Source organism: Bombus terrestris, chromosome 9 (genome assembly GCF_910591885.1).
Source record: "Bombus terrestris chromosome 9, iyBomTerr1.2, whole genome shotgun sequence".
In the NCBI taxonomy this organism is placed as follows: Eukaryota; Metazoa; Arthropoda; class Insecta; order Hymenoptera; family Apidae; genus Bombus; species Bombus terrestris.
The window spans coordinates 275773-296913 of record NC_063277.1 but is presented as its reverse complement, the minus strand read 5'-3'; the positions used below and the strand labels follow the sequence as shown (position 1 = coordinate 296913).

General features: G+C 30.0%; 4 protein-coding genes and 1 non-coding gene across 10 annotated transcripts; 3 read left to right on the top strand and 2 right to left on the bottom strand.

Annotated features, from left to right (window-relative positions):
- The first annotated feature begins 647 nt into the window (after positions 1 to 647).
- Positions 648 to 719, top strand: TRNAW-CCA. The gene has a single exon. It is a non-coding gene; the product is annotated as a tRNA-Trp (tRNA).
- Positions 720 to 802: 83 nt separating this feature from the next.
- On the top strand, positions 803 to 4023 carry LOC100648401 (THO complex subunit 5 homolog). Of its 2 annotated transcripts, XM_012311610.3 has the most exons (12): positions 803 to 976; positions 1062 to 1239; positions 1324 to 1461; positions 1543 to 1757; positions 1848 to 1923; positions 1987 to 2172; positions 2246 to 2378; positions 2450 to 2689; positions 2759 to 2861; positions 2962 to 3163; positions 3270 to 3564; positions 3657 to 4023. In XM_012311610.3, exons 2-12 carry the CDS (start codon positions 1144 to 1146, stop codon positions 3971 to 3973), a joined length of 2001 nt encoding a protein of 666 aa, XP_012167000.1. In that variant the 5' UTR covers positions 803 to 976; positions 1062 to 1143; the 3' UTR covers positions 3974 to 4023. The 2 variants fall into 2 exon arrangements, with proteins under 2 accessions (XP_012167000.1, XP_048264973.1); XM_048409016.1 differs by having other exon boundaries at positions 803 to 1239.
- On the bottom strand, positions 3945 to 7797 carry LOC100645494 (dynein regulatory complex subunit 2). Its single transcript, XM_048409020.1, has 8 exons — positions 7414 to 7797; positions 6176 to 7336; positions 5927 to 6083; positions 5614 to 5866; positions 5287 to 5504; positions 4827 to 5219; positions 4617 to 4754; positions 3945 to 4549 (listed from the first exon to the last, which is right to left on the bottom strand). Exons 3-8 carry the CDS (start codon positions 6065 to 6067, stop codon positions 4361 to 4363), a joined length of 1332 nt encoding a protein of 443 aa, XP_048264977.1. The 5' UTR covers positions 6068 to 6083; positions 6176 to 7336; positions 7414 to 7797; the 3' UTR covers positions 3945 to 4360.
- Positions 7798 to 8048: 251 nt separating this feature from the next.
- Positions 8049 to 13624, top strand: LOC100648518 (VPS35 endosomal protein-sorting factor-like). Of its 3 annotated transcripts, none has more exons than XM_012311607.3 (18): positions 8049 to 8423; positions 8504 to 8591; positions 8804 to 9016; positions 9098 to 9260; positions 9340 to 9548; positions 9637 to 9767; positions 10017 to 10193; positions 10275 to 10619; positions 10716 to 10816; positions 10892 to 11073; positions 11138 to 11281; positions 11380 to 11543; positions 12113 to 12275; positions 12370 to 12562; positions 12633 to 12772; positions 12867 to 13028; positions 13108 to 13374; positions 13433 to 13624. In XM_012311607.3, the coding sequence occupies exons 1-18, from the start codon at positions 8407 to 8409 to the stop codon at positions 13445 to 13447; spliced, it is 2874 nt and encodes a 957-aa protein (XP_012166997.1). In that variant the 5' UTR covers positions 8049 to 8406; the 3' UTR covers positions 13448 to 13624. The 3 variants fall into 3 exon arrangements, with proteins under 3 accessions (XP_012166997.1, XP_003397485.1, XP_012166998.1); XM_003397437.4 differs by having other exon boundaries at positions 8072 to 8423; positions 13444 to 13624; XM_012311608.3 differs by lacking the exons at positions 8049 to 8423; positions 8504 to 8591 and having other exon boundaries at positions 8875 to 9016; positions 9120 to 9260; positions 13444 to 13624.
- A 300-nt stretch (positions 13625 to 13924) lies between these two features.
- On the bottom strand, positions 13925 to 19339 carry LOC100648639 (4-aminobutyrate aminotransferase, mitochondrial). Of its 3 annotated transcripts, none has more exons than XM_048409017.1 (10): positions 19007 to 19339; positions 16585 to 16709; positions 16122 to 16289; positions 15823 to 15909; positions 15469 to 15664; positions 15181 to 15353; positions 14923 to 15069; positions 14682 to 14839; positions 14335 to 14603; positions 13925 to 14202 (listed from the first exon to the last, which is right to left on the bottom strand). In XM_048409017.1, exons 1-10 carry the CDS (start codon positions 19068 to 19070, stop codon positions 14087 to 14089), a joined length of 1503 nt encoding a protein of 500 aa, XP_048264974.1. In that variant the 5' UTR covers positions 19071 to 19339; the 3' UTR covers positions 13925 to 14086. The 3 variants fall into 3 exon arrangements, with proteins under 3 accessions (XP_048264974.1, XP_003397486.2, XP_048264976.1); XM_003397438.4 differs by having other exon boundaries at positions 14929 to 15069; positions 19007 to 19334; XM_048409019.1 differs by lacking the exon at positions 19007 to 19339 and having other exon boundaries at positions 16122 to 16325.
- Between the last annotated feature and the right edge of the window lie 1802 nt (positions 19340 to 21141).

Below are 21141 nucleotides of genomic sequence, written 5' to 3'. Positions count from 1 at the left end.
CAAACGGCCGCCATTTTGTGAAAAAATACTTTTTTTTACTTTTCCAAGGTTCAAGCTATAGCCGCATCTATACTAATTAAGAATTCATACGGCTTGTTTGCTTCAGATGACTAGAAGGGTTGAAATCATGCACATCCAGGACACCCTTTTTTTTCGGACCCCTCACTTTGCCAGCTGATAACTTTGTGAATTTTGAGTTTTTTTCGGTTAATTTTTTATGTAATCTTAAAATATCAATAAACAAATGATAAAAAAATGGATAGTAAAAATATTTTTTATTTCTTTTGTACAGAGCTTCAAAATCCGCCCGAAATTCATGTCTCTAGACTAGAATACTCCCTTAAGGTCGCTGAATTTATTTCTTCACTCTCCAGAAAGATATCGAAGAATAAATATAGCGCCCCATTTAAAAAAACTGATTACCTTGCAGTCTCGTAGAAAGAAAATGACCACCAGGAAAACTATTTTCATCGTTGCATGCAGCCCTTGAAATAGTGTAATTTTATTCTGAAGTTCTTTCACAAAATAATAAATAAAGACGATATTTAGGTGATTCCATTTAGCTGAGTTATTCTGTGTTATATTGTTTTATTATATATATTATATATGTCTGTTGAAATACTAAAAAGAAAGATCGAACTATAACAGACTCCGTGGCGCAACGGTAGCGCGTCTGACTCCAGATCAGAAGGTTGCGTGTTCAAATCACGTCGGGGTCAATTTTTGTATTCTTCATTTTTAACTTTTTTCTTAAAAAAAAATTATTTTTTTAAACGCGTTAAAAATCAAGTATATTTTTACATTAAAAGATATAAGGTCTCATAAAATAATAAGCTAATTAGAATAATTATTATATACATATATAACCCTTACTCTATTTGTTTACATTCAATGCTATGAAGTATGGAATATAGCATATATCAAATATGAATGCGTTATATGTAAACACTACAGAATGAGATTGAATTAATTATTGGTGATTATCATTTTTCTACACTTACAGATATGTTTATAAATTTCTATAAATAACGTAATAAAATAATCTTGATTATCTTAATTAGAATCAAGACGTGAATAAAGCTAAGCATCTTCATTTTCATCCGTGTAATTTGACGCGTGACAAGTTTTACGAAACCAAAAGAAATGGGCAAAGAAAATGATTCTGATAATACAAAAAAAAGGAGAAAATCAGTTAGTGGAAATTCTGGAATATCTCTGAAAGACGGAGATATATATAAGGTAATATAGTGATATTATATAGGAATATTATATATTATATAGGAATTTCTTTGAATTTTCAAGTATCTATTCTTCATATTTTAGGTTATAATTAGTTATGAAGAAAAGGAAGCTATAGAACGTTTACCAGAAAATGACTCTGAAAGTTTTCTCTCTACCTGTGATAATATCCGTGCGGCTATGAATAAAATTGCAAAATTAAAAACCACTGGGGATGTAAACGTTTGTATATCAATCAAGGAGAAACTAAATTTCATTAGAAAAATAAATGCAATTTAATAAGTTTAAATTTCATACTTTTAGGCTAAAGATGAAATACATGAACTTCAGATTCAAACATCATTAGCATTTATTGAACTAAAAAAATTGAATAGAATGGAAAAATTCCGTACAAAATTTGCAAGAGATTCTCTTATATCTTCAAAAAGTTCTGTCGATAGCAGACATTTACATTTACAAAACCTGTTATATGAAGTAATGCATTTAAAGAAAGAAGTTGTTAAATGTCTTCAATTCAAGTAATTGTTGTTTATTTAAAATTCTTTTAATTTAATTTTAAACTTAATGTAATTGATATATAATGTGTATATATATGTATTAATGTATAGGTCTAAAGATGAATTGATACAACTTGTATCAGAAGAAGAATTTTACAAGGAAGCACCTGAAAATATTTCCAGGCTGGTATGAAATAAATTTAAATTAAAATTATTTTTGTTTACATTTCTATATAAGATGATGTTGCAGGAAATAACAAAACATAATCCTCATCAACTAAGACTAGCACGCCTAGAATGGGAATTAACGCAAAGAAAACAACTAGCCGCTTTGTGTGATGAATTGACAGAGAATAAAAAGGCAGTAGCACTGAGTATCGAATCAAAACAAACTCGACTTGATAATCTTGCTCCACAACTTCGCACTATATTAGAAGTATTTTTGACATTTTTGTAAAGCATAGTATTTTTATTCATAATTGAACTAAAATCACCATTAATATTTCCAGGCAAGCAAGCCATTACAAGAAAGTCTTGGTTTGTTGTTGGATAAAGTTAGACAAGAACATCATAAAGCGACATTACTTGCATCACCACTATATGTTCTTTATGCAAAGGCATCTGCATACAGAGATGCATATGGTATCACTTTTTTTATTGCTCAAGTATTTTATATTTTATTGCTTTATTTTTGATGAAATTTTTTCTTCCAGATAATTCTATAATAGTAAAAGTAGAAGGTGATGAAGAAGAAGCAAAGCGTGCAAATAATCAGGATGGATTACAAGAATCTGATTCAGATGCTGAAACTGTCTCTGAAAATGTTACAGAAGAAACACCTGTACATAAAAAAAGACATCATAGGTTATCTAGAGAAGCTAGGCAAGAAGAGAAAAGAACAAAACTGTTACAAAGGCATCCTTTAAACGTAAAGATAATTATTAAATTGAAAAGTTAGTATTCCCAAAAATTAATAGATAATTATAAACTGAAATAGAATATATTAAAACACAAATTTTCAGATGAAACAAAACTGACATTGCAATTTTATTACATGATGTCTCTGAAAGTTGTAACTGTGGAATCAAAATTAAAAACTGATGGTATTATGGGCATTAGTACAGGGTATATCGTATTTTATACACTACATCATTTATAGTGCAAATATTGTTGTTGCTTTTTTATTATAGTTGGCTACAAATTCTCTTTGTTTTTTTTTTAATAGAGATATGCTTATATCAGAATCGATTTTACGGGAGTTATATCCACGAGATTTAGGATTAGAGAGCCCAAATCCTGCTAATTATTATCAGTTGAATCGGCATAATTTAGGCCAATTTTCATCACTTGGATTAGGAATCCCATATAAATGGGCACAAAGAATGGCTGGATTACATTTTATTTCACTGGATACGAGAGAGCAAAAAGTATAAAAATTTTAATATAATATATATGTATTATATGTAATATATTGATACATCGCGTTTACTACATAAATTATTTTCAAGTAATTTATATATTAATGTTTTATAGTTTACGAGTTGTGAAATAACACAAGATAGTGTTGAATGTGTGTTGAGAGAAATCAAAAGACGTGTAATAGCAAGATTAGAGTTATGTACGGAGATTAGACAATTAGAATGCGGAAATTTCCCAAACTTTACTGCTAATAACGATATTTTACCACAAAAACTTAGTACAATTTTACAAAAATTCTCAACAATTTCATGGAGTAATTATTGTAATAGTGTAAATCCCATTTTTCAAGAACAAGGATTAGTATCTTCATTGGATATCTTTTATGAGGCTATACTTCGTCGGGGCAATAGTAAGATATAGAATTATTTAATACATAAATCTTTCTTTTATATTATTCATTAATCCATTCATGATTCATTAAACTTACAATATTTGTTTTAGATGAATTAATTGCAAGAATAGCTATAAAACCAGATTATCCAAAAATAGCACCAGTATTTAATATAAGTATAAATCCTATAGTACCTGCATCTGTGGATATTTTAAGAGATATTGAAAGGGAAGTAAATGTCATGTGGATAAAACCGCCGACATTATCTGCGCAACTTCAGCGATTACGAGCATGTTTCGACATTTATTTGGAATCTGAAACTATTATACCAAAAGAAAAGATCTTCTTCCATCCTGTAAAAGGTCGTATTCGTGCTAGACCATATAAATATTTAGAGCTAGGTGGTGGAATTTTTATTCATCGTTAATCTAATACAGTACAACATGATATATACGAATAAATTTTTGCAAAATACAATTTTTATTGTCTATACAGTAATAGGTACTTAAATGCCAATAGAATCATTCCGCTTAAATTCTTCTACTTTCCACTGCTCTATGTCTCGAGAGCGCAGCATAAGCAAATCTATGTATTATAAATAAAATATTAGATATTAGGTAGTATTTCACGTCTTGTTAGATTTCTTTTTTCCTTATCAAAGGGGTCAAAAGTTCATGGCTATTCCTGGAGTAAAATTGATGCCTGTTATACAAAAATTACAATGTGAACACCTGATTCATTGAAATTTAAGTATTTACTACTGTATTATTTATTTTTTTATTTATGATTATAAAGGATAACTAAACAAAAGATTTCAAGTCAAAGATAGAGTAATTGGATATATTAAGCCAGAATCCACCAAGAAGTATGCTTGCAATTTATGTTTTAATTTTTTATTCTCTCTGCAAAGCTTGTTACTTTCTTTCCTCAACATAATATTATTTACTTTTGTATAATTATAATATTCCCAAAAGTTACTGATTTTAGCACATGATTCAGGAATCTGAAATAATTTATTTGGAATATCATTGCAATAACATAAACTATATTTGTTTTATTTTGTTTCTTACATTAGTATCAGCACATTCATTATATACTGTATTTTGTATAAAATATTTCTTCAAGTTAAAAAATAAAGGTTCCAAATTAGCGCATATTTTAATTATTTCAAGAATTGTGCAACCTTTTTCCATAAGTCTTTGTAAATGCTAAAAATAAAAAGCATTATTATACCATAAAAGCGCAGGAAAATAATTATAATAGAAAATATGTTTCCTTACTTTTAATACTTCATTGCTTTTAATAGCCAATTTTTTTAACTGTACAGAATTTATCATTTGAGTTATAGTTAATTCATATTTAATATTTTTGTATTTTTCCTTTATTTTTATATCAGTTATTTGGAGTTTTGCAATTTTTTCATTTCTTTTTTGTGATAATATGTGTACATTGCCTTTTAAACTTTCAATAATACTTTGTAACTGTAAGCATACTTTCGGATACCGCAATATACACATTCGATGAATGTTATCTTGTTCTTTTAAATACTCATACTGTGTTCTTTTGTTTTCAACTATTCTTTGATATTCATTTATTATTTTATATAACTGTTCCCAGAATTTTTCTATGTTTGAAAAAGACTGATGCAGAAGATTTGATGTCATATCTTCTTCCTATTTAATAAAATCATTTACAAAATTTTGATTAATAACTTCCTATATAGTAAATTAATATTATTACCAAGTACAAAATATTAAAAATATTAACGGCATTGTATGTTTTTCTTATAGTTTGTGTATGATTAAAAATTGTACTTTTTCTGCTTATATTATTAGAAATTTCCTTATAGCACTGTTCCATGTGATTTCTCAATTCAGTTAACTCTACCATATTATTTGTTTTAGAATTATTGAATGTACATGTATCATGTAACTCTGTCAATTTTTGTTTGTATTTTCCTATATAATATTAAAAGAAATATTATGAATTTATATAAATTTGAAAATAAACATAAGAAATAACGATATTATAGATTCATAATTTTTATACAAGTGGTTATGAAAATACCAATTATATTATTGATTAATAAAATATGTGTTTCTTGAAGTTTTCTGTGATCTGCATCTGCTATTTTTAATTCATTATATAAATAAGAAATTGTTGCATCTTTAGTTCTTATTGCTCTATCAAAAGTTGTATGGAGATGTTTTACATTTTTATGAAGTTCCTTACATTTTATTTGACGCAAAACATACCTCCACTTTTCATTAATTTTGGCAATATTTAATTTTGAAAATACCTCTTCGCGTTTTAATTTATTCTGTAATAATTTATATTTAAAATGTTATAATAAGAAAATTTAATAAATTATATTTTATACCTTAGTAAAAATAGCGATTAATTGTTGTTTACGTCTTTTGGCTTCTAACTCAAATTCAAGTCTATGTTGCATATAACGTACACGTTCCTCTTCGTTCATTCGAGCAAATTTACTACTTTTATTTTTTCTTCTTCTTAACATTTTTAACTAATGTTTCCTTCGAAAACATACAATGATTAATTAATCACTTTATGTATGTAGAACATTCATTATGTAACAAACTAATAACATATAAATAAATGTACTTACTGCATGCGATACTTTAATAACAAAGGTGTATGTAATTTATATAAAGTAGCTCTCCACTTAAAAAGCACATATAGTAATATGTTTGATCAATAGCACCATCAAAATCTGTATCTGTTTTTCGGGTATTTCTTGTCTATTCATTGTGATGATATTGTTACAGGTAATAGTTTCTGTATCTTCTCCAGTAGTAGGCTTCAGTCATTCTCTTTTAAATGGTTTAATACTGCCTGTTTTACAAAATAATTAAAAAATATGGTCGAAACTTTTTTGAGAAGAATGATTTTTCTTAAAATATCTTCCTGCGTGAAATTTTTATAAAGTTTTTTGTAACTTCGCCATAAATTAAGTCAATTAAATATTTTTTTTCATTATTATGGCGTGATAAGAAAAATATCGAATAATGCTTTCCTCCGGCATTGTTCTATCATAAAAAGTGAGGGCGAAACTGTAGAAAAGCTAACTATCCTCCGATTTCGATGTATTTTTGGATATGTTGTAAAACTCAAAACTTTGAACAACATTTTTCTATATATGTAAGAAGATCACATAGTTTCCAAGATATTCCTGAAAAATTGCTGGTACCATAATAGTGAATTCTACTTAGGCACGCGTCTGCGGTAGCGTAAGCATTATATTGGTTACGGCCACCGGTCGCTTATCTTCTGTTTATAAACAAGGGTTCGAGCGACCTTAAAAACTCCGTGCACAAAAGTGAATATCATTAATATATTTGGGTTAGTTTTTTCAATCCAGCAACCATAAGGAGGCCGGTAATGCTTCCATAAAATGGGAACAATTATTTTTTTATAATACATTGTCAATCTAATCAAATTCAGAAATAGAATTAGACGGAGGTAGCAACGCATATGCCTCAGACATCTTAAACAAATGAATATCATCACAATTCCAAGGACTCATCGTCCTGGAAAACAATTTAATCTCTCGAAAAACCGTTTCAACCCATGCCTGTACTCTCCACAAACAACCTTCACAAATAAAGATAAAGTAGAAATACTAGCAAATCACTTCGGACAACTACGTACAATAAAAAGTGATCAATGCAATGGTAAAAAGCTTCTTTGAAAACACTACCGCTGAAAACATCAACGAATGGATAAATCACATTATCCCTTGCAAAAAGCTCATGTTACATTCGAACACCTGAAATTGCATAAAGTATCTGGTCCCTGACAAAATACATAATATATTGTGTAAAAATCTATCCAAAAAATACATACTTTGACTCACATATATCTCAAATGGTATATTTCAAACTGGAATATTTTCCAACGAAATGAAAACCGGTGATAATAACATAACATCGAAACCAAGTAAAGATAAAGCAAAACCTTCAAGCTACAGATAAATTAATTTATTGCTCAAACCAAATGAGGTAAAAAGTCCATTTGCAGAAGTATATACACTTTGCGAGTAAATAAAATTATTCTTTATTGTATACATATGTATACTTTTTCATCATTATAATAGTAAGTGTATTAGTTGTATATTTATTGTTTTATCTGTCTGAGTTAGACTTCCAACCTAAGCCGATCCAAAAGTCAAAAGATATCTGATTACTTTCTTTGGAGCAAGTCATCTTTTCGACATTCAGTAGAAAAGGCAAACCAAATAGCGAGTTACGGTACGCAGAATACCGCCTACATTCGTTATCATAATCCACTGACTAGGTAAACAGATCGCAGTAACAGAACGAGGTACTACTGCACAAATGTGTACTCGAATTTATAAATAAATTGACTCTGCGCTGAACCGCATTATCACTAAAGGAAGTAACGAGTGTCAGTAAGAAGATTAAGTAATAAATGTGTTCTTAGCCAAACATATTTGACCGAACCCGCCGAAATAGCTGCCACCTAAGTGCACTCAGTGGCTCCACGAATTCTACTCATTGGACGAAACATGAATAGAAGCCAATATGGCGTCAAAATAACGTGTAAATACCCAGAAAATGTTCAGTTTTACATATCTATAATTTTTGAATTAGTGGATTCCGCAACTTAAAATTTACATTTTCGAATTCCATACATCGAAAACTACAAGATTGCAAATAAAAAAGTCAATAACTTTTGGACCCTTAAAGTAAAGTTCAGCCCCAATTCTAAATATGAAACAATAAACATATACATTTGCGTAATATGTGAAATTCTATAAATTAATGTATATTGTTTTATTGTAACTGAATTATAAAAATATTTTAATGCATTTAAAAAATGACAGAAATAAATTGGTATGCATCGAGTGTTTCTTATGATATGCATAAGGATTTTGACAGAAATACTTATAATATTAAATTGTTTGTGCTTGTAGGATTGCCAAACCTATGAATTACAAAACAATACAGTTTGCAAATTTAGAAGAAGTAAGTGACCATCCCTTAAAACCTGTCACAGTGATGGTAAGTACAATTGAACAATATATAGGAAGATATAATATAAAAGATAAATTTTATCTCCTGAGTTTTAACATTTTATTATAGGTACATTAATTCTACATATATAAAATATATTTATTCAATTATTGATGCAGTTGTTTTGTTATATACAATTATATATATATTGTATTTTAAAGAATATAAAAATGCTAATTTTGTATAAATTATGTCTTTAGTTAATTGATGGTCGTAGTGGGATAAAGCGTAATGTGTTACGAAGTACCAGTACTGGTTCTTCAACTGCTACATCAACACCAACTCATACACCTATTCCAGGAAGTTCTTTAGTAGATCCATTATTAAGTCATTGTTCCTTTGATGGTTCAGATCCTCTTTCACAATTTGCTAAAGAAGAACTAGACCCATTATCTAAAATGGCTGCAGATGAGGTTTGTAGACCATGTTTTGTTTAACATATCAAAGAGAAAAAATTACATTATGCACCATTTATGTTTTAAAATATAATGCAGTGGGATTACTCTTGTAATACAGTAGTCACTAACAAAAAATCTATGGATACTGCAGAAGAATTAGTAGAACCATGGTTAGCAAGACGTACTACAATATTAAACAAATACACAACATCAGAAAAATTGTCAATAGTTACTAGTTTCTTACCAGGTGGTGAAAAAGGTATTATTTTTTTGTTAATTAATAATATTAGTAAAATAAATAAAGCATAAATAAAAACGCACTCGTAAATTTATTATAGTTATTGTTAAAGTTCAACCAAGTGGTGGAGTTGTTGATAAAGTACGAACAAGATTGGAACAGTTAGATGATTTTGAAGAAGGATCTGTCAGACAAATGTTAGATTTATCTCAACAACAATATACTGCAAGAGTTGAACAATTAAATAATGAACTTGTACAAGCCTGGCATTCTGATCAAAGGGTTAAAGCACTTAAAATAGCAATTCAGGTTTTCATTTTCACCTTGTTTTCATTTGTTATTGGTTGTATTTAATTACGCGAAAAAGAAAGTGTAAATTAATCCCAAATTATTTCAGTGTGCGAAGTTATTAGTAGATACATCTGTTATGGCTTTTTATCCTGGCAAGTTTGTTCTTATCACAGATATTTTAGATATTTTTGGGAAACTGGTTTATGAACGATTAAAGGTTAAAGCTGAATATTACAAGTTAGTATTACCTTATTTTGGTATTGTTCATTGCTATATTTTATTCAGTAATGTGATTTGAGGAAGCGTTTTCGGTAACCGTCTTCGTATGGTATAAAAAATATAGCTATTGGTTTAAAACATTTATGATTTTGTTAATATCTAAAAGCCTAATATATGATAAAAATATATTTTTTAATTTTTATGATAGAATAATCTTTATTTTTTTTTAAATAGTTGTATATATATAATACATTATATATCTTTCAGACCAGGAAACAAAATGCCCACAAGTTTACCTGATAATTTCACACCAGATATGGTACCTGAAAATGCGAAAGAAACTTGTAGAAATTGGTTTTACAAAATAGCATCAATAAGAGAACTCGTTCCACGTCTTTATGTGGAAATGGCAATAATAAAGTCTTATAGCTTTTTAACAACAAGGTAGAAATACAAGTATTTTTTAGACAATTATACATATTTAATTATACGTTTAATGACAATTAAAAGTTATATTATTTTTAGTGAATTTAACACTGCTTTACTGCGAATAACGCGAATGATAAGAGGTATCGGAAATCCTCTCATAGCTGTATATGCTAGATGTTATTTATGCCGAGTTGGACTAGCTTTAAATAAAACATCTGATTTTGAGTTTGTGAGGGAGAACTTTTATGATTTCCTCTTTACATACCAACAGCTGTTTGGGCAATTTGTGAAAACTGAATTAATTGAGCAAAATATGACTTTATATTCTTATTTAAACCTTTATCTACCAGCTTTGGATTGGATTTTGCAAGTATTGGTAGCTACAACCTCTGAAAATTTTTTAGAAGATGTACTTTCTCGGTGTAAAAACCAAGCAAATAGGTGATTATTTATATATCTAATGATTCTATTATGAGCTTATGTCAGAAACGCTAACTTTTATAAGATTAAAATATGGAAATATATATTTTTTTTTAGTTCATTATTATTGAACAGTATTTTGACAGCATTTAAACCTACATATATTGGAGAGCGTGCAATGGATTTTGTAAATTTAATAACTACAATCGAGGATGATGGTAATTCAATAATATTGCAATGAATGATTGAATCGATTTAAAATTTGTATATTGCATGTGCTTTATTACTTTCAGGTTTTCCACAGTATCTATTATACCGAAGTTTAGGTGAAAGCCTTGTATTAGAATCACCACCAAAAGAAGACTGTCAATCAATTCTTAATATGGTATGGAAATATATAACAGAGTTAACAAACCCTAGCAAATTTATGCACTGTGTTGAAATCTGGATTCAATTTACCGCTATTCATTTTTCCGTAAGTTTAAAATTTTCATTTGAGGACAAAAAAGTATTCGTTTTTTACAATTCTAATATTATAGGTAAATGAATTGAATTTGTTCTTTGGAAAAATAATTGATCGACTTAATCCAAACAAAAGCTTTGAGCATTTTTATCCACAGTTACAAAATATTATTGAAAAAGTGGTATCTCATACACAAGATTTTGAATCATTACTTGCTATGGTAATTTATCTCTTATCTATTACTACTTACAATTTTGATTTTCCGTTTTTTTAATTTAAATATTATATAAGCATTTAAACAATATAAACATTTTTCAGGATAATTTCTTACCTCTAATAGATTTGTTTCACAAAGAAAGTATTAAGGTTGAAGTGTGTAAGACTGTTATAGAAGGTATAAGTGTTCAAACCAGCCCTATTACTGACCCTATTTTTATAAATGCTCTTATGTTCATCGCTAGGATAATGCATGATTCTGTTAGGTAATTTTCTTGTTTTATAAATATACTTACTTTTACATTACATTTACATTATATACATATATAGTTGTTTCTGGATAAGTGATCACGAAATGAATGCGCTTTAAGATACCATTTTTTAATCAGATTTTGTGTAAATGTTGATGACGAAGGGGGTCTTATTCTATCGAGAACAAATAAGATAAAAGAACAGTGAATGATATTTCAATGTTGCAAATCATATCAGTAACAGATTAAAGAGAATTTCGGGTGCTGTATCTATCAAATTATATAGCAATGGACTTTTATTCGGAGAATTTTAGCAATCTAGTGGTAATAATTTCATAGAAATTTAAACATAAATAGGAAAATTCAATTTTTTGTTGATAATCCACTATGATCTAGTGTTAAAAATGATTCTTTTGTTTTATCATCAATTAATTATGCGAAGTTCAAACACTGTCTACCGTTATTCGTACTGATTGATTTATTAAAAATAAGAATGCTGATGCTGATCACATCCGAGAACTATCGTAATACGTGCATGAATGTATTGTGTATATATGTGTAGTCTGATAAGAAGATAATTCCAGTGCTCTAACTGTTGAAGATGAAAAACGGCAAATTGGCCAACTTATATGTGGTTTAGTTCAACGTGTTGATTATGGTCGTGACTTTGAAAAGCAACTTAATTTTTATGCCGAAGCTAGAGCTGCTTTTCCTAATCTCGATAGTGTTCATACACAACTTGTACAGGTAATTAATCTTAAATCATATTTTTAGTATGAGGTGAAGTTTACATTTAAAAATTGTTAATGAACGTTTTTCTTAATATATTTAATGCATGTAGTGTGTAAATAGACTATCAGTCGATACTCGAAGGATTGTTCGTGGACATCACACAAGAAGAACGTCAGCGTTTGTACGCGCTTGTGCCGCGTTTTGTTTTATTACTATTCCATCATTAACTTTAGTTCATACACGGCTGCAGTTATATTTACTTTCAGGCCAAGTTGCACTCCTAAATCAATGCTTGGGTCAAGGTAATGCATTATATTCGGTATTTATTATATTCACTGTGATTACATAATTAACTAACATCTATTTTGTTAGCTGATGCATGTTTTAAAGCTGCATTAAGCTTAGTTCCGGAAATGCCCAAAACAATAGATATAGATGGAAGACAAAAAAGTTCACAACCTTATTTACTTTCATATTTATCAAACTTTTTATCGACGTTGCTTGTTGTCCCGGTATGTATTTATAATTAAAATTAGGTAAATATCATCTCTTTCTGGATTTATAATATATAAATGAAAGGCTACTGAAAGTTACAACATTGTACAGGATAGTCCAGAACATGGCGTTTTATATTTAATGCGAGGTTTACTTAATGCTGTTCAACGGTGTTTTGATGAAAATACGTCAATGAAGACATACTTGTATTTACGGGTACTTGACTTATTGTCAGCAATTGTTCAAGAAAACTATCCATATCATGTTGAAAAGGTATGTTAAATAAAAATGAAAATATATCAAAGAAACTTGGAGTATTATAGCACGATTAGAGTATTTCATATATATTTAGGTTGATTCTAATGATAAATTATATGGATCTGATCAAAAATTTATAAGCGAAGTGAACAAAATAAGTTCGAAAATTGTAGAAGAAATTTTATCTCATTTGAAGTATCTTGGCTCTACCGATCAATTGGAAAAGCAAGTAGCTCTTGCATTAGAACTTTTTAATTGCTTTATTATTAGAGCCGATTTGCGCGATCCACAATTAGCGCACATGGCTGTAAATTTATGGAATTTATCTGTTCGGCATGGTTCGATAGATTCAAAAGTGAAGGTAAAAGATTATAATGTGTTCGCTTTATAAGCGATATTTTAAATAAATAAAATTAAAGTTTTTTTGCAGATGAAGATGATAGCGTATATAGTACAAAAAGGTCATCACAAAGGATACGAACATTTTGGGGACATTTTAAGAAAAATGTTAAAATAAATAATAGATTAAATATAATAAGTAATTTATCAAAAAAACTTATATGTAAATTGACGGAAAGCATAAATAGATATATGCCGAAGAATGGATTAAATCTGTTTTTAATAATTTTTTTGAGACGTATTGATTGTATATTAAATATTGTTTAATTATGGCAACATTTGTTGCGCATTACAGAATAACGCAAATATATATATATATATATATAAGCCAGAAGTCATAAATATAATCAATTTGGTAGAGAATATCATAAAAAATAATAGTATTGGATTATGTTATGTGTTATAATATTATCAAATTTTTTACATAAATGTAAATAATATTTATACATTTATTATATTATGTGTATTATAAGATGCATTAAAGTTAATACAAAAATGAATACAAAATGATATAAATATGTATTTCATATATATTTTCTGTTATACTGTGTATAAGTATATTAAAATTATACATATAATCTCTTTTAATGGAAGACCTGATTTTGGAAGCCACAAAGATTTTGCATTCCAGCAGAAAGTATATAGGATCACTTAACAGTTTCAGTTTAAATCTATTATTGTTTTAATATAGATCGCAGAGTATCTAAGAATATATTCGCATGATGTTCCGTAAATGTCAAGGCAGGCCTTAATCTTATCGTCGAAGTACCACAGCCACCGGTTTGAATACCTGCTCGTTAAGAGTTAGAAAATTTGTCTATTATATTTTATTATATTAATCGATTTAATGTCTAAGTAAATGATAACGTTTTAGAAAAATTGTCATTGCAATCAATGGATGTTAGTTACATGATTATCATACCTTTGCTTAAAAGTTTCTTAATTATCGTATCCCGTAATTGAGGCGAAGAGCAGTTAAATGCAATGAACGTTCCACGTCCACGTATCGAATTAATCATCGTGGAAAATTCATTTTGCAAACTCGTCAATTGTTTTAGCATATAATCGCCAACAGTCGTAACCCTATGCAAAAGATTTTCCTTCCTAATCGTCTCTAATACTGCTTCGAGTAATATCATTTTGCTGGGATCTCCCATCCAGGTGTTGAATATACGGTAGGATTGCTTAGGTCTGTAAAGTGTATGAGATATGTTGAACGAGCAGATGACAAATCTTGTAAAACAACGAATAGCTTTGAAGCAATTTTACTTTAAAGATTTGACATGGTAATAGCCGCCCAATTGCATTTTTTTGCTAAAGGTCACCAAATCTGGAGGAGATTCTAAATTGAAATGTTCATGACACCACATTTTTCCTGTTGGTCCGCCCCCAGTTTGTACTTCATCGATTAATAATGCCGCATCGTGCTGAAATAGTAATAGTAATGGTAATAACATATCTGAAAATTGTAAATATATAATAGATAACGTTTGCCGTATTGAATTTGAACTAATACTTTTTTTGTTATACGCTGTAATTCTTGAAAAAATTCAGGAGATGCGTGATTATCACCTCCTTCCGCCTGAATTGGTTCAACTATCACACCAGCAACTGGAATTTTCTTCTCAGTTTTGTACTTTTCGAATAATTCCTCTACCTGGTAATAAAATAACCGGTAATAAAAAACATATTATGGAATCAAACGAAACTAATTAGAGAATTACATTATCGTTGATAATTAATGGAAACAAACATAAAAGTTAATTACTTCGGCTAGACATCGATTATCTTCTTGCTGATTTTCTCGGATATTTTCATTTAAGGGATATTTATATACGGGAAAGGACGCGGTGGGCCAATCAAACGCTGGAATATCTATTTTATGAATGTATTTGCTGTGCGTTGTTGACAGAGATCCCAATGTTCGTCCATGAAATGCACCTATATCGATATCGATATTATTTTATTGATTTAACACGGAAATCGCTAGATAGTTTATGTAAATAAGCAATTTAACACCCTTTTCTACCTATTTATACGAGTATAAGTTAGTTACCTTTGAACGAAAGTATCGAAAATCGCGGAGCACCAGGTGTTTGATTCATCATACAACTTTCCATTTCCTCTCTCGTGAACGGAGCATCTTCCCTTTGTTTTTCAGCATACCAAATAAAAATTGTTTTAAATGCATTTTCATTCGAACAAGAACCACACATCATAGTCGTGATGTGAGACAATCCTGGTGGGGCAATCTGTATATTACGTAGTAAATATATCGTAAGTTACATAAATTACACAATCGTAATCGTATACATGCATCAAGATGTTTCCATTTATATATTTGCAAAATATTATTAGGCAATAAGATTAGATACAGTTAAGTATAACTATCATTAAGGTACTCGCATACCTCTTTATGTAGCAAAATGTTCCTCAGTTTATCTGGCCAATCCTTTCCAGGAAAAACACCTAACGCAGGCCTATTTGCTATAATTTTCTATTAAAAATGTAAATCAATATATTTTTGTTGTTTGAGGTGCAATATGTGTACATACATGTAATATTTCAATAACATTTATTCACTCGTTAACTAATATTATTATTAATTTTATATTTTTTCTACACGTAATGTGTCGAATGTATTAATGCGATAAAGTTAGATAGATATTTTAAAATAAAGAACGGATCGTTTAAAGATATTCCGTTTACCTGATTAACCGGATCAGCGAGAGCTTTTAACATAGCTGGATGATTGTAGCCCAGAGGCATCGACGAAATTTGCATATAAACATCAAGCAGAATATTCCCATCGACGTCCATTATATAGTTACCTACTGATTTTTCGTAGTCGGCGAAGAATTGTACGGAAGAGGCTTGCTGCAGTCAGATTTCAACATGTAACCCATTTCATCTCTAGTATACATATTTAGAGAAGATTAAACGTTACAAATAATACATGATTCATTTGATTACTCAAACATAATAACTTATTACGTTTGTTTCTAAAAAGTGTTTAAAACATTAGGTTATGAATAATAATGTAAATTTCTCTTCAAATGTAAGTAGGTTTCTTTCAACAAGTTAAAGTAGATGATCATCGACATATATATGTCCAATGTTATAAATTAAATAAAAAAAGATATTTGAAATATTTCGATGATTTTGAACGTACTTGCATCGAAGTGAGTTCCTGCAATAAACTACGAGATCGAGGTCCTGGTATTTCTGTTGTTACCATAGGCTTTTTTGGTTCCTCTACGGATACGGTCAAGCATCTCTCCCAAGATATTGCATACCCTAGGTGATTCCATAAACAAGTAATTTTTGTTTTCGTTTCAACAAATTCTCAGTGTCCTATACTAACTTAGTATTGTTAAGTAAAAAGGAGAATATAAACTGTGCTCGTTTCATCATCTAAATATCATAATGTGAACTTTGAATATTATGAATATTTTTGTATATTTATAAATGTAGTATCTAAATGGGTCTTAGAGGAAAGGACAAGTAACGATGTTTTGATTTAATAAATGATATTCCAAGTAACGAATTGATTACAATGCTGTCGTACGTTTTATTCTCATACTCGGCTCTCAACTCCCCGATTCACACTCTCCGGCTTCTGTACTTGCTCACACTCGCTTCTCAACTCGCACTATTCGATTTCCCAACTAACTAACACCCCATGGGCTAGCATCCTTTCGTCTTTTCTTAGCCTCACCACGCCTGTGTTTTGCGGAGGCCCGTTGCCAGGATCACGTAGGCCTTTTCTAAAAAAACTACTCGAAGGACCGACGACGTCTCGGCTCTTGCGACATCGTTTATGGTTCGACCGATATCCTAGGCCTTTTGGCCCCGATACTACATAAATGTATAAAAATATTCGGTTTATTTATTAGTTTTTCAGGTGAAAATATGGTCATGTTCGATATGTTTTAATTTTTTCTGTTTAGATATCAAATGTAAAATATCATGTAATATTTCATTGACGAGAAGATTCGTTATAAAGTAGTCTAGGTCTAGCGTAACGTGTAACGTATCGACTTCAATCACGTTATTCACAACCCTCGATTTAATAGATTGAGCGTTTAGTTTTATTGATGTCAGTCATGAGTAATTGGTTGTCGTATTGACGTGCTTTTGTTCCAAACACACTTATACCAGCAACGGCGTGTCCATCGTTCGTTCAGCTCACAATTATAATCATCTTCGAATAAATCAATTTCTCATCTATAAGGGTTCGTTTGGAGTTTCGAATTGGCTGATATCTCTTCTTTACTTACCAGTTATAATACCTACTCTTGGATCGTTGTTATTGCGTACAATTAACTCGTGTTTTTTGCAATTTTTATCATAACTGATAACGATAAATTTTGTATCGCCGAAAATTTCGGAACCATTGTGTACTTAGAAGATTATTTTCCGTACGTTGCTTCGACGAATATGGTATAATATATTATACAAATATTACTTTATTATTACGTTTACCTATACTTAGAGCTGTTTTAACACGTAGCGCGAATGTTATATGCCGAAAATATTTTTCTAATTTTTATTTCTTTTTCTTATCCTCTTAATCAAACGTAAAATCGATGTTTAAATAATCTATATCGCTTCGTACAAGTTTTTATACTTTGTCGACTAATTATACATTGTAATAGCGATCATTCCCGTCTTTGCTATACACAAATGAATTAAAACTAAATTTTTAACAATGTCGACTTATTTGCATGAAAATTGTCCATCAAAAGCAATTATTTACACTTGGAACTTATTTCTGGACGTACAAGGTTGATAAACAAGTTTATAACTGTTTAAGATGAATTCACACGTGCAAACATCGACGATTTGTTCAATTGTATGATATTCTCGATTTTGATAAGATAAGAAGTGAAATGGGCGTAGATAGCTTTTTTTAGATACGAAAGAAGTACATAACAGAAGTTTAAAGGTTAAGGAAAGAATAGTAGAGGCTTTAAGATCATCGTATATTCAATCTCCTTTACTACGAAACGTGTATATACATAATAAACGTGATATTTGTTGAAATAATTGTCGAATAAACGATACTGAATTCGACCAACTTTCGTGGGCAGAATTCAAGTTTCTACTACATTTTGGTACTGTTCCTTTCCCCCCTTTTTTTTTGCCTATTTTCATAGTTTATTGAAAAATATTAAACACGTGGTTGTTAAAAGAGGAATCTGGGAAATGTACATGATTTCAGTTTAACATAAAGTTGTTAAATTAAGTTTTTAATCGATCAGGTTTTCGTATATACTATGTACTATTTGTGTATACTTTGCGAAGAATTACTGTCGCAACGAGGGAAAAAATGTAACATAATCATTGTGAGAAAATAGTAGAGAAAACCGTAAAAGAAGGAAATTGATGGGAGAGAGCAAGTTATCGATTTTCTAAGTCTATTGGACTGGTTTACTGTCCGAAATGGCTGCTAGCTATCTCTCTATTCTCTCGCATCGTTTCAATTTGGTTGTTAAAGACCAAAGAAACAAAGAATGGATGGATGAAACAAATGGACATGGAGACAAAGTTATCGGAATGGAGAAAAATACGGTCGTAAAAATAGATTGTACCTTTGAATAACTGCCGTGAAAATTTTCGAGTAAAGAGCGCAGGTTGACACTTGTTAGCGAGCATCTTGCGTTTGGTATTTTAACACTGGCCTAAAGGTTAAATTTCACGAGAAATGGAGAATCACGCCGAATAAAACGCTCCTTTGAAGGGATGGATTCTGACTGGTCACCGATATAACACTCTGCTGATCCTTGCGCAGGAAATGTTTCATCGTTTCCGAGACTGTACGAACATTCACGAACTAGTTTCACTTTGACCGCGAACATTTAACTAAACGTCGCGCGAGATGTAATATCGTTTGATTGTACGATACGAGTTCAATCTTTTCGAGTATTAGTTGAAAGATAACAACGAAAATGAACGAACCAACACGTGACACATACGCGCTTGACACACACTTACAGATTAGTACGTTTAACTATCGACAAATGCTTGCAACGTCCAACTTTCATCCCTGCAGGACGTCTTCGAACGAATACGGACATGTACGAACTTTCACGATTGTTTAAAGCTAGTGGCGGGATCCACGGTACTCTCGTGATTGAAACTCGTATCGTATCGCATCGTATCGCATCGTATCGCATCACGTTTAGATAATTATAGTTTATGATCGAATGAAACGATCCGAATCGTTTTTTTATTTAAATAATTTTGCATCGTTTACTCGTTGTATCGATAAAGTTTGTCTTAACGGAGATCCGTTTTTTAATGTTGATATCTTGAAAAGTCGACGAAACACAAAAGTGTCGGTAATGTGTCAAATTTATTTTCTTTTTAAATGTTTCTTTGCTGGTTGTCTCAAGAGGCAAATGGAAGATGGAATAGATTTCGTTTTATTGCTAAATTGAACAGTATACCGGACTTTTGAACAATATATTTGTTGTGTTACGTTGATTATGAAAATTAATTCGATAAACGATTCTAAATTAAATGGTAGATAGACCTAAAGATAATCCCCACTTATGTATACGATTTTTTACAGGTTCCCTCTATTTTATAACGCTAGATATACATATTATTATTTAGTACTAATATCAACTAGAAAGATGGCTACGTAAATATCCAAGAAGTTGGCTTTCCCTCTGCGCGGTTAACGTTTGCTTGATTTTAAAATGCCATTGCGTTTCGTGCCACGAATAAAAATGGGTCTGTCAATTGTTGCGAATAACGACTAACCGAATAACGAAAGTGAAAGTAAAATTTCTGTGCTTTTCTTAATGCACCGCGTGTTACTTACGAAACTGGCTTGTTACGAGATGAGGTTAATTTCGATGCAGAGCCAATTTCATCTGTCACACTCGAAAATCTTGTACCAATATTTGCATCGTTCCTGACCTCTTTACCATTACATATTTACTTTATCGTATTGCTATCTACTTACTATACAATTTATATCATACTTATTCTAACCGTTCCATTAATTATTCATATCAGAGTGATAACTCTATCGATTAGTAACTATTGGAGACGTTAATTAGTTAAGAAGATAGTAGGTTAAAATTTGTCATTCTTAAACTTTTCTCATAATTCGCAAAGTGTAACAAGTAAATTTTCAAACATCAGCTTGCTCTTAGACTAATTGTTTATATACACGATATAAAATTTTGTAAAATATAAGTAATTTGTAAGATTTTTACGTATCTAGTAGTTTGAATATCTTCTTATAAAGGTTGAATTTGTTAAACAACTGTATTAAAACTATCGACTTGTAGATACTTGATACGATAAATATATTGTGCTAAAATAGTTACGATGAAAGTGATTTAATGAAAATACATAAATCGATATACATGTACATGCTATCTACACATACGTAGATCTCGTCTCAATAAAAATCAGTATTAATTTTTCCAAAAGAGTACCTACCTGTTTTTGGTAGTTAGAAGTACAACTTTAAAAGATATTTTGTCAGTTTGGTAGTTTTAGCGTTAAATGGGTTTAGTTTGGCGTGTTTAATTTGATGCATTTTAAATTCATTCGATATTTCGATCTCATATTAACATGTAAAAAGACTCTGTAAATTTTAAAACTCTAATCGGGGATTCGAAAGTCGACGATCTTCAAGTTGAAAGAAAGTTATTCGATGAATTTTCGAGCGTTACTTTGTTACACGCATTATTCTAATATCATGTGG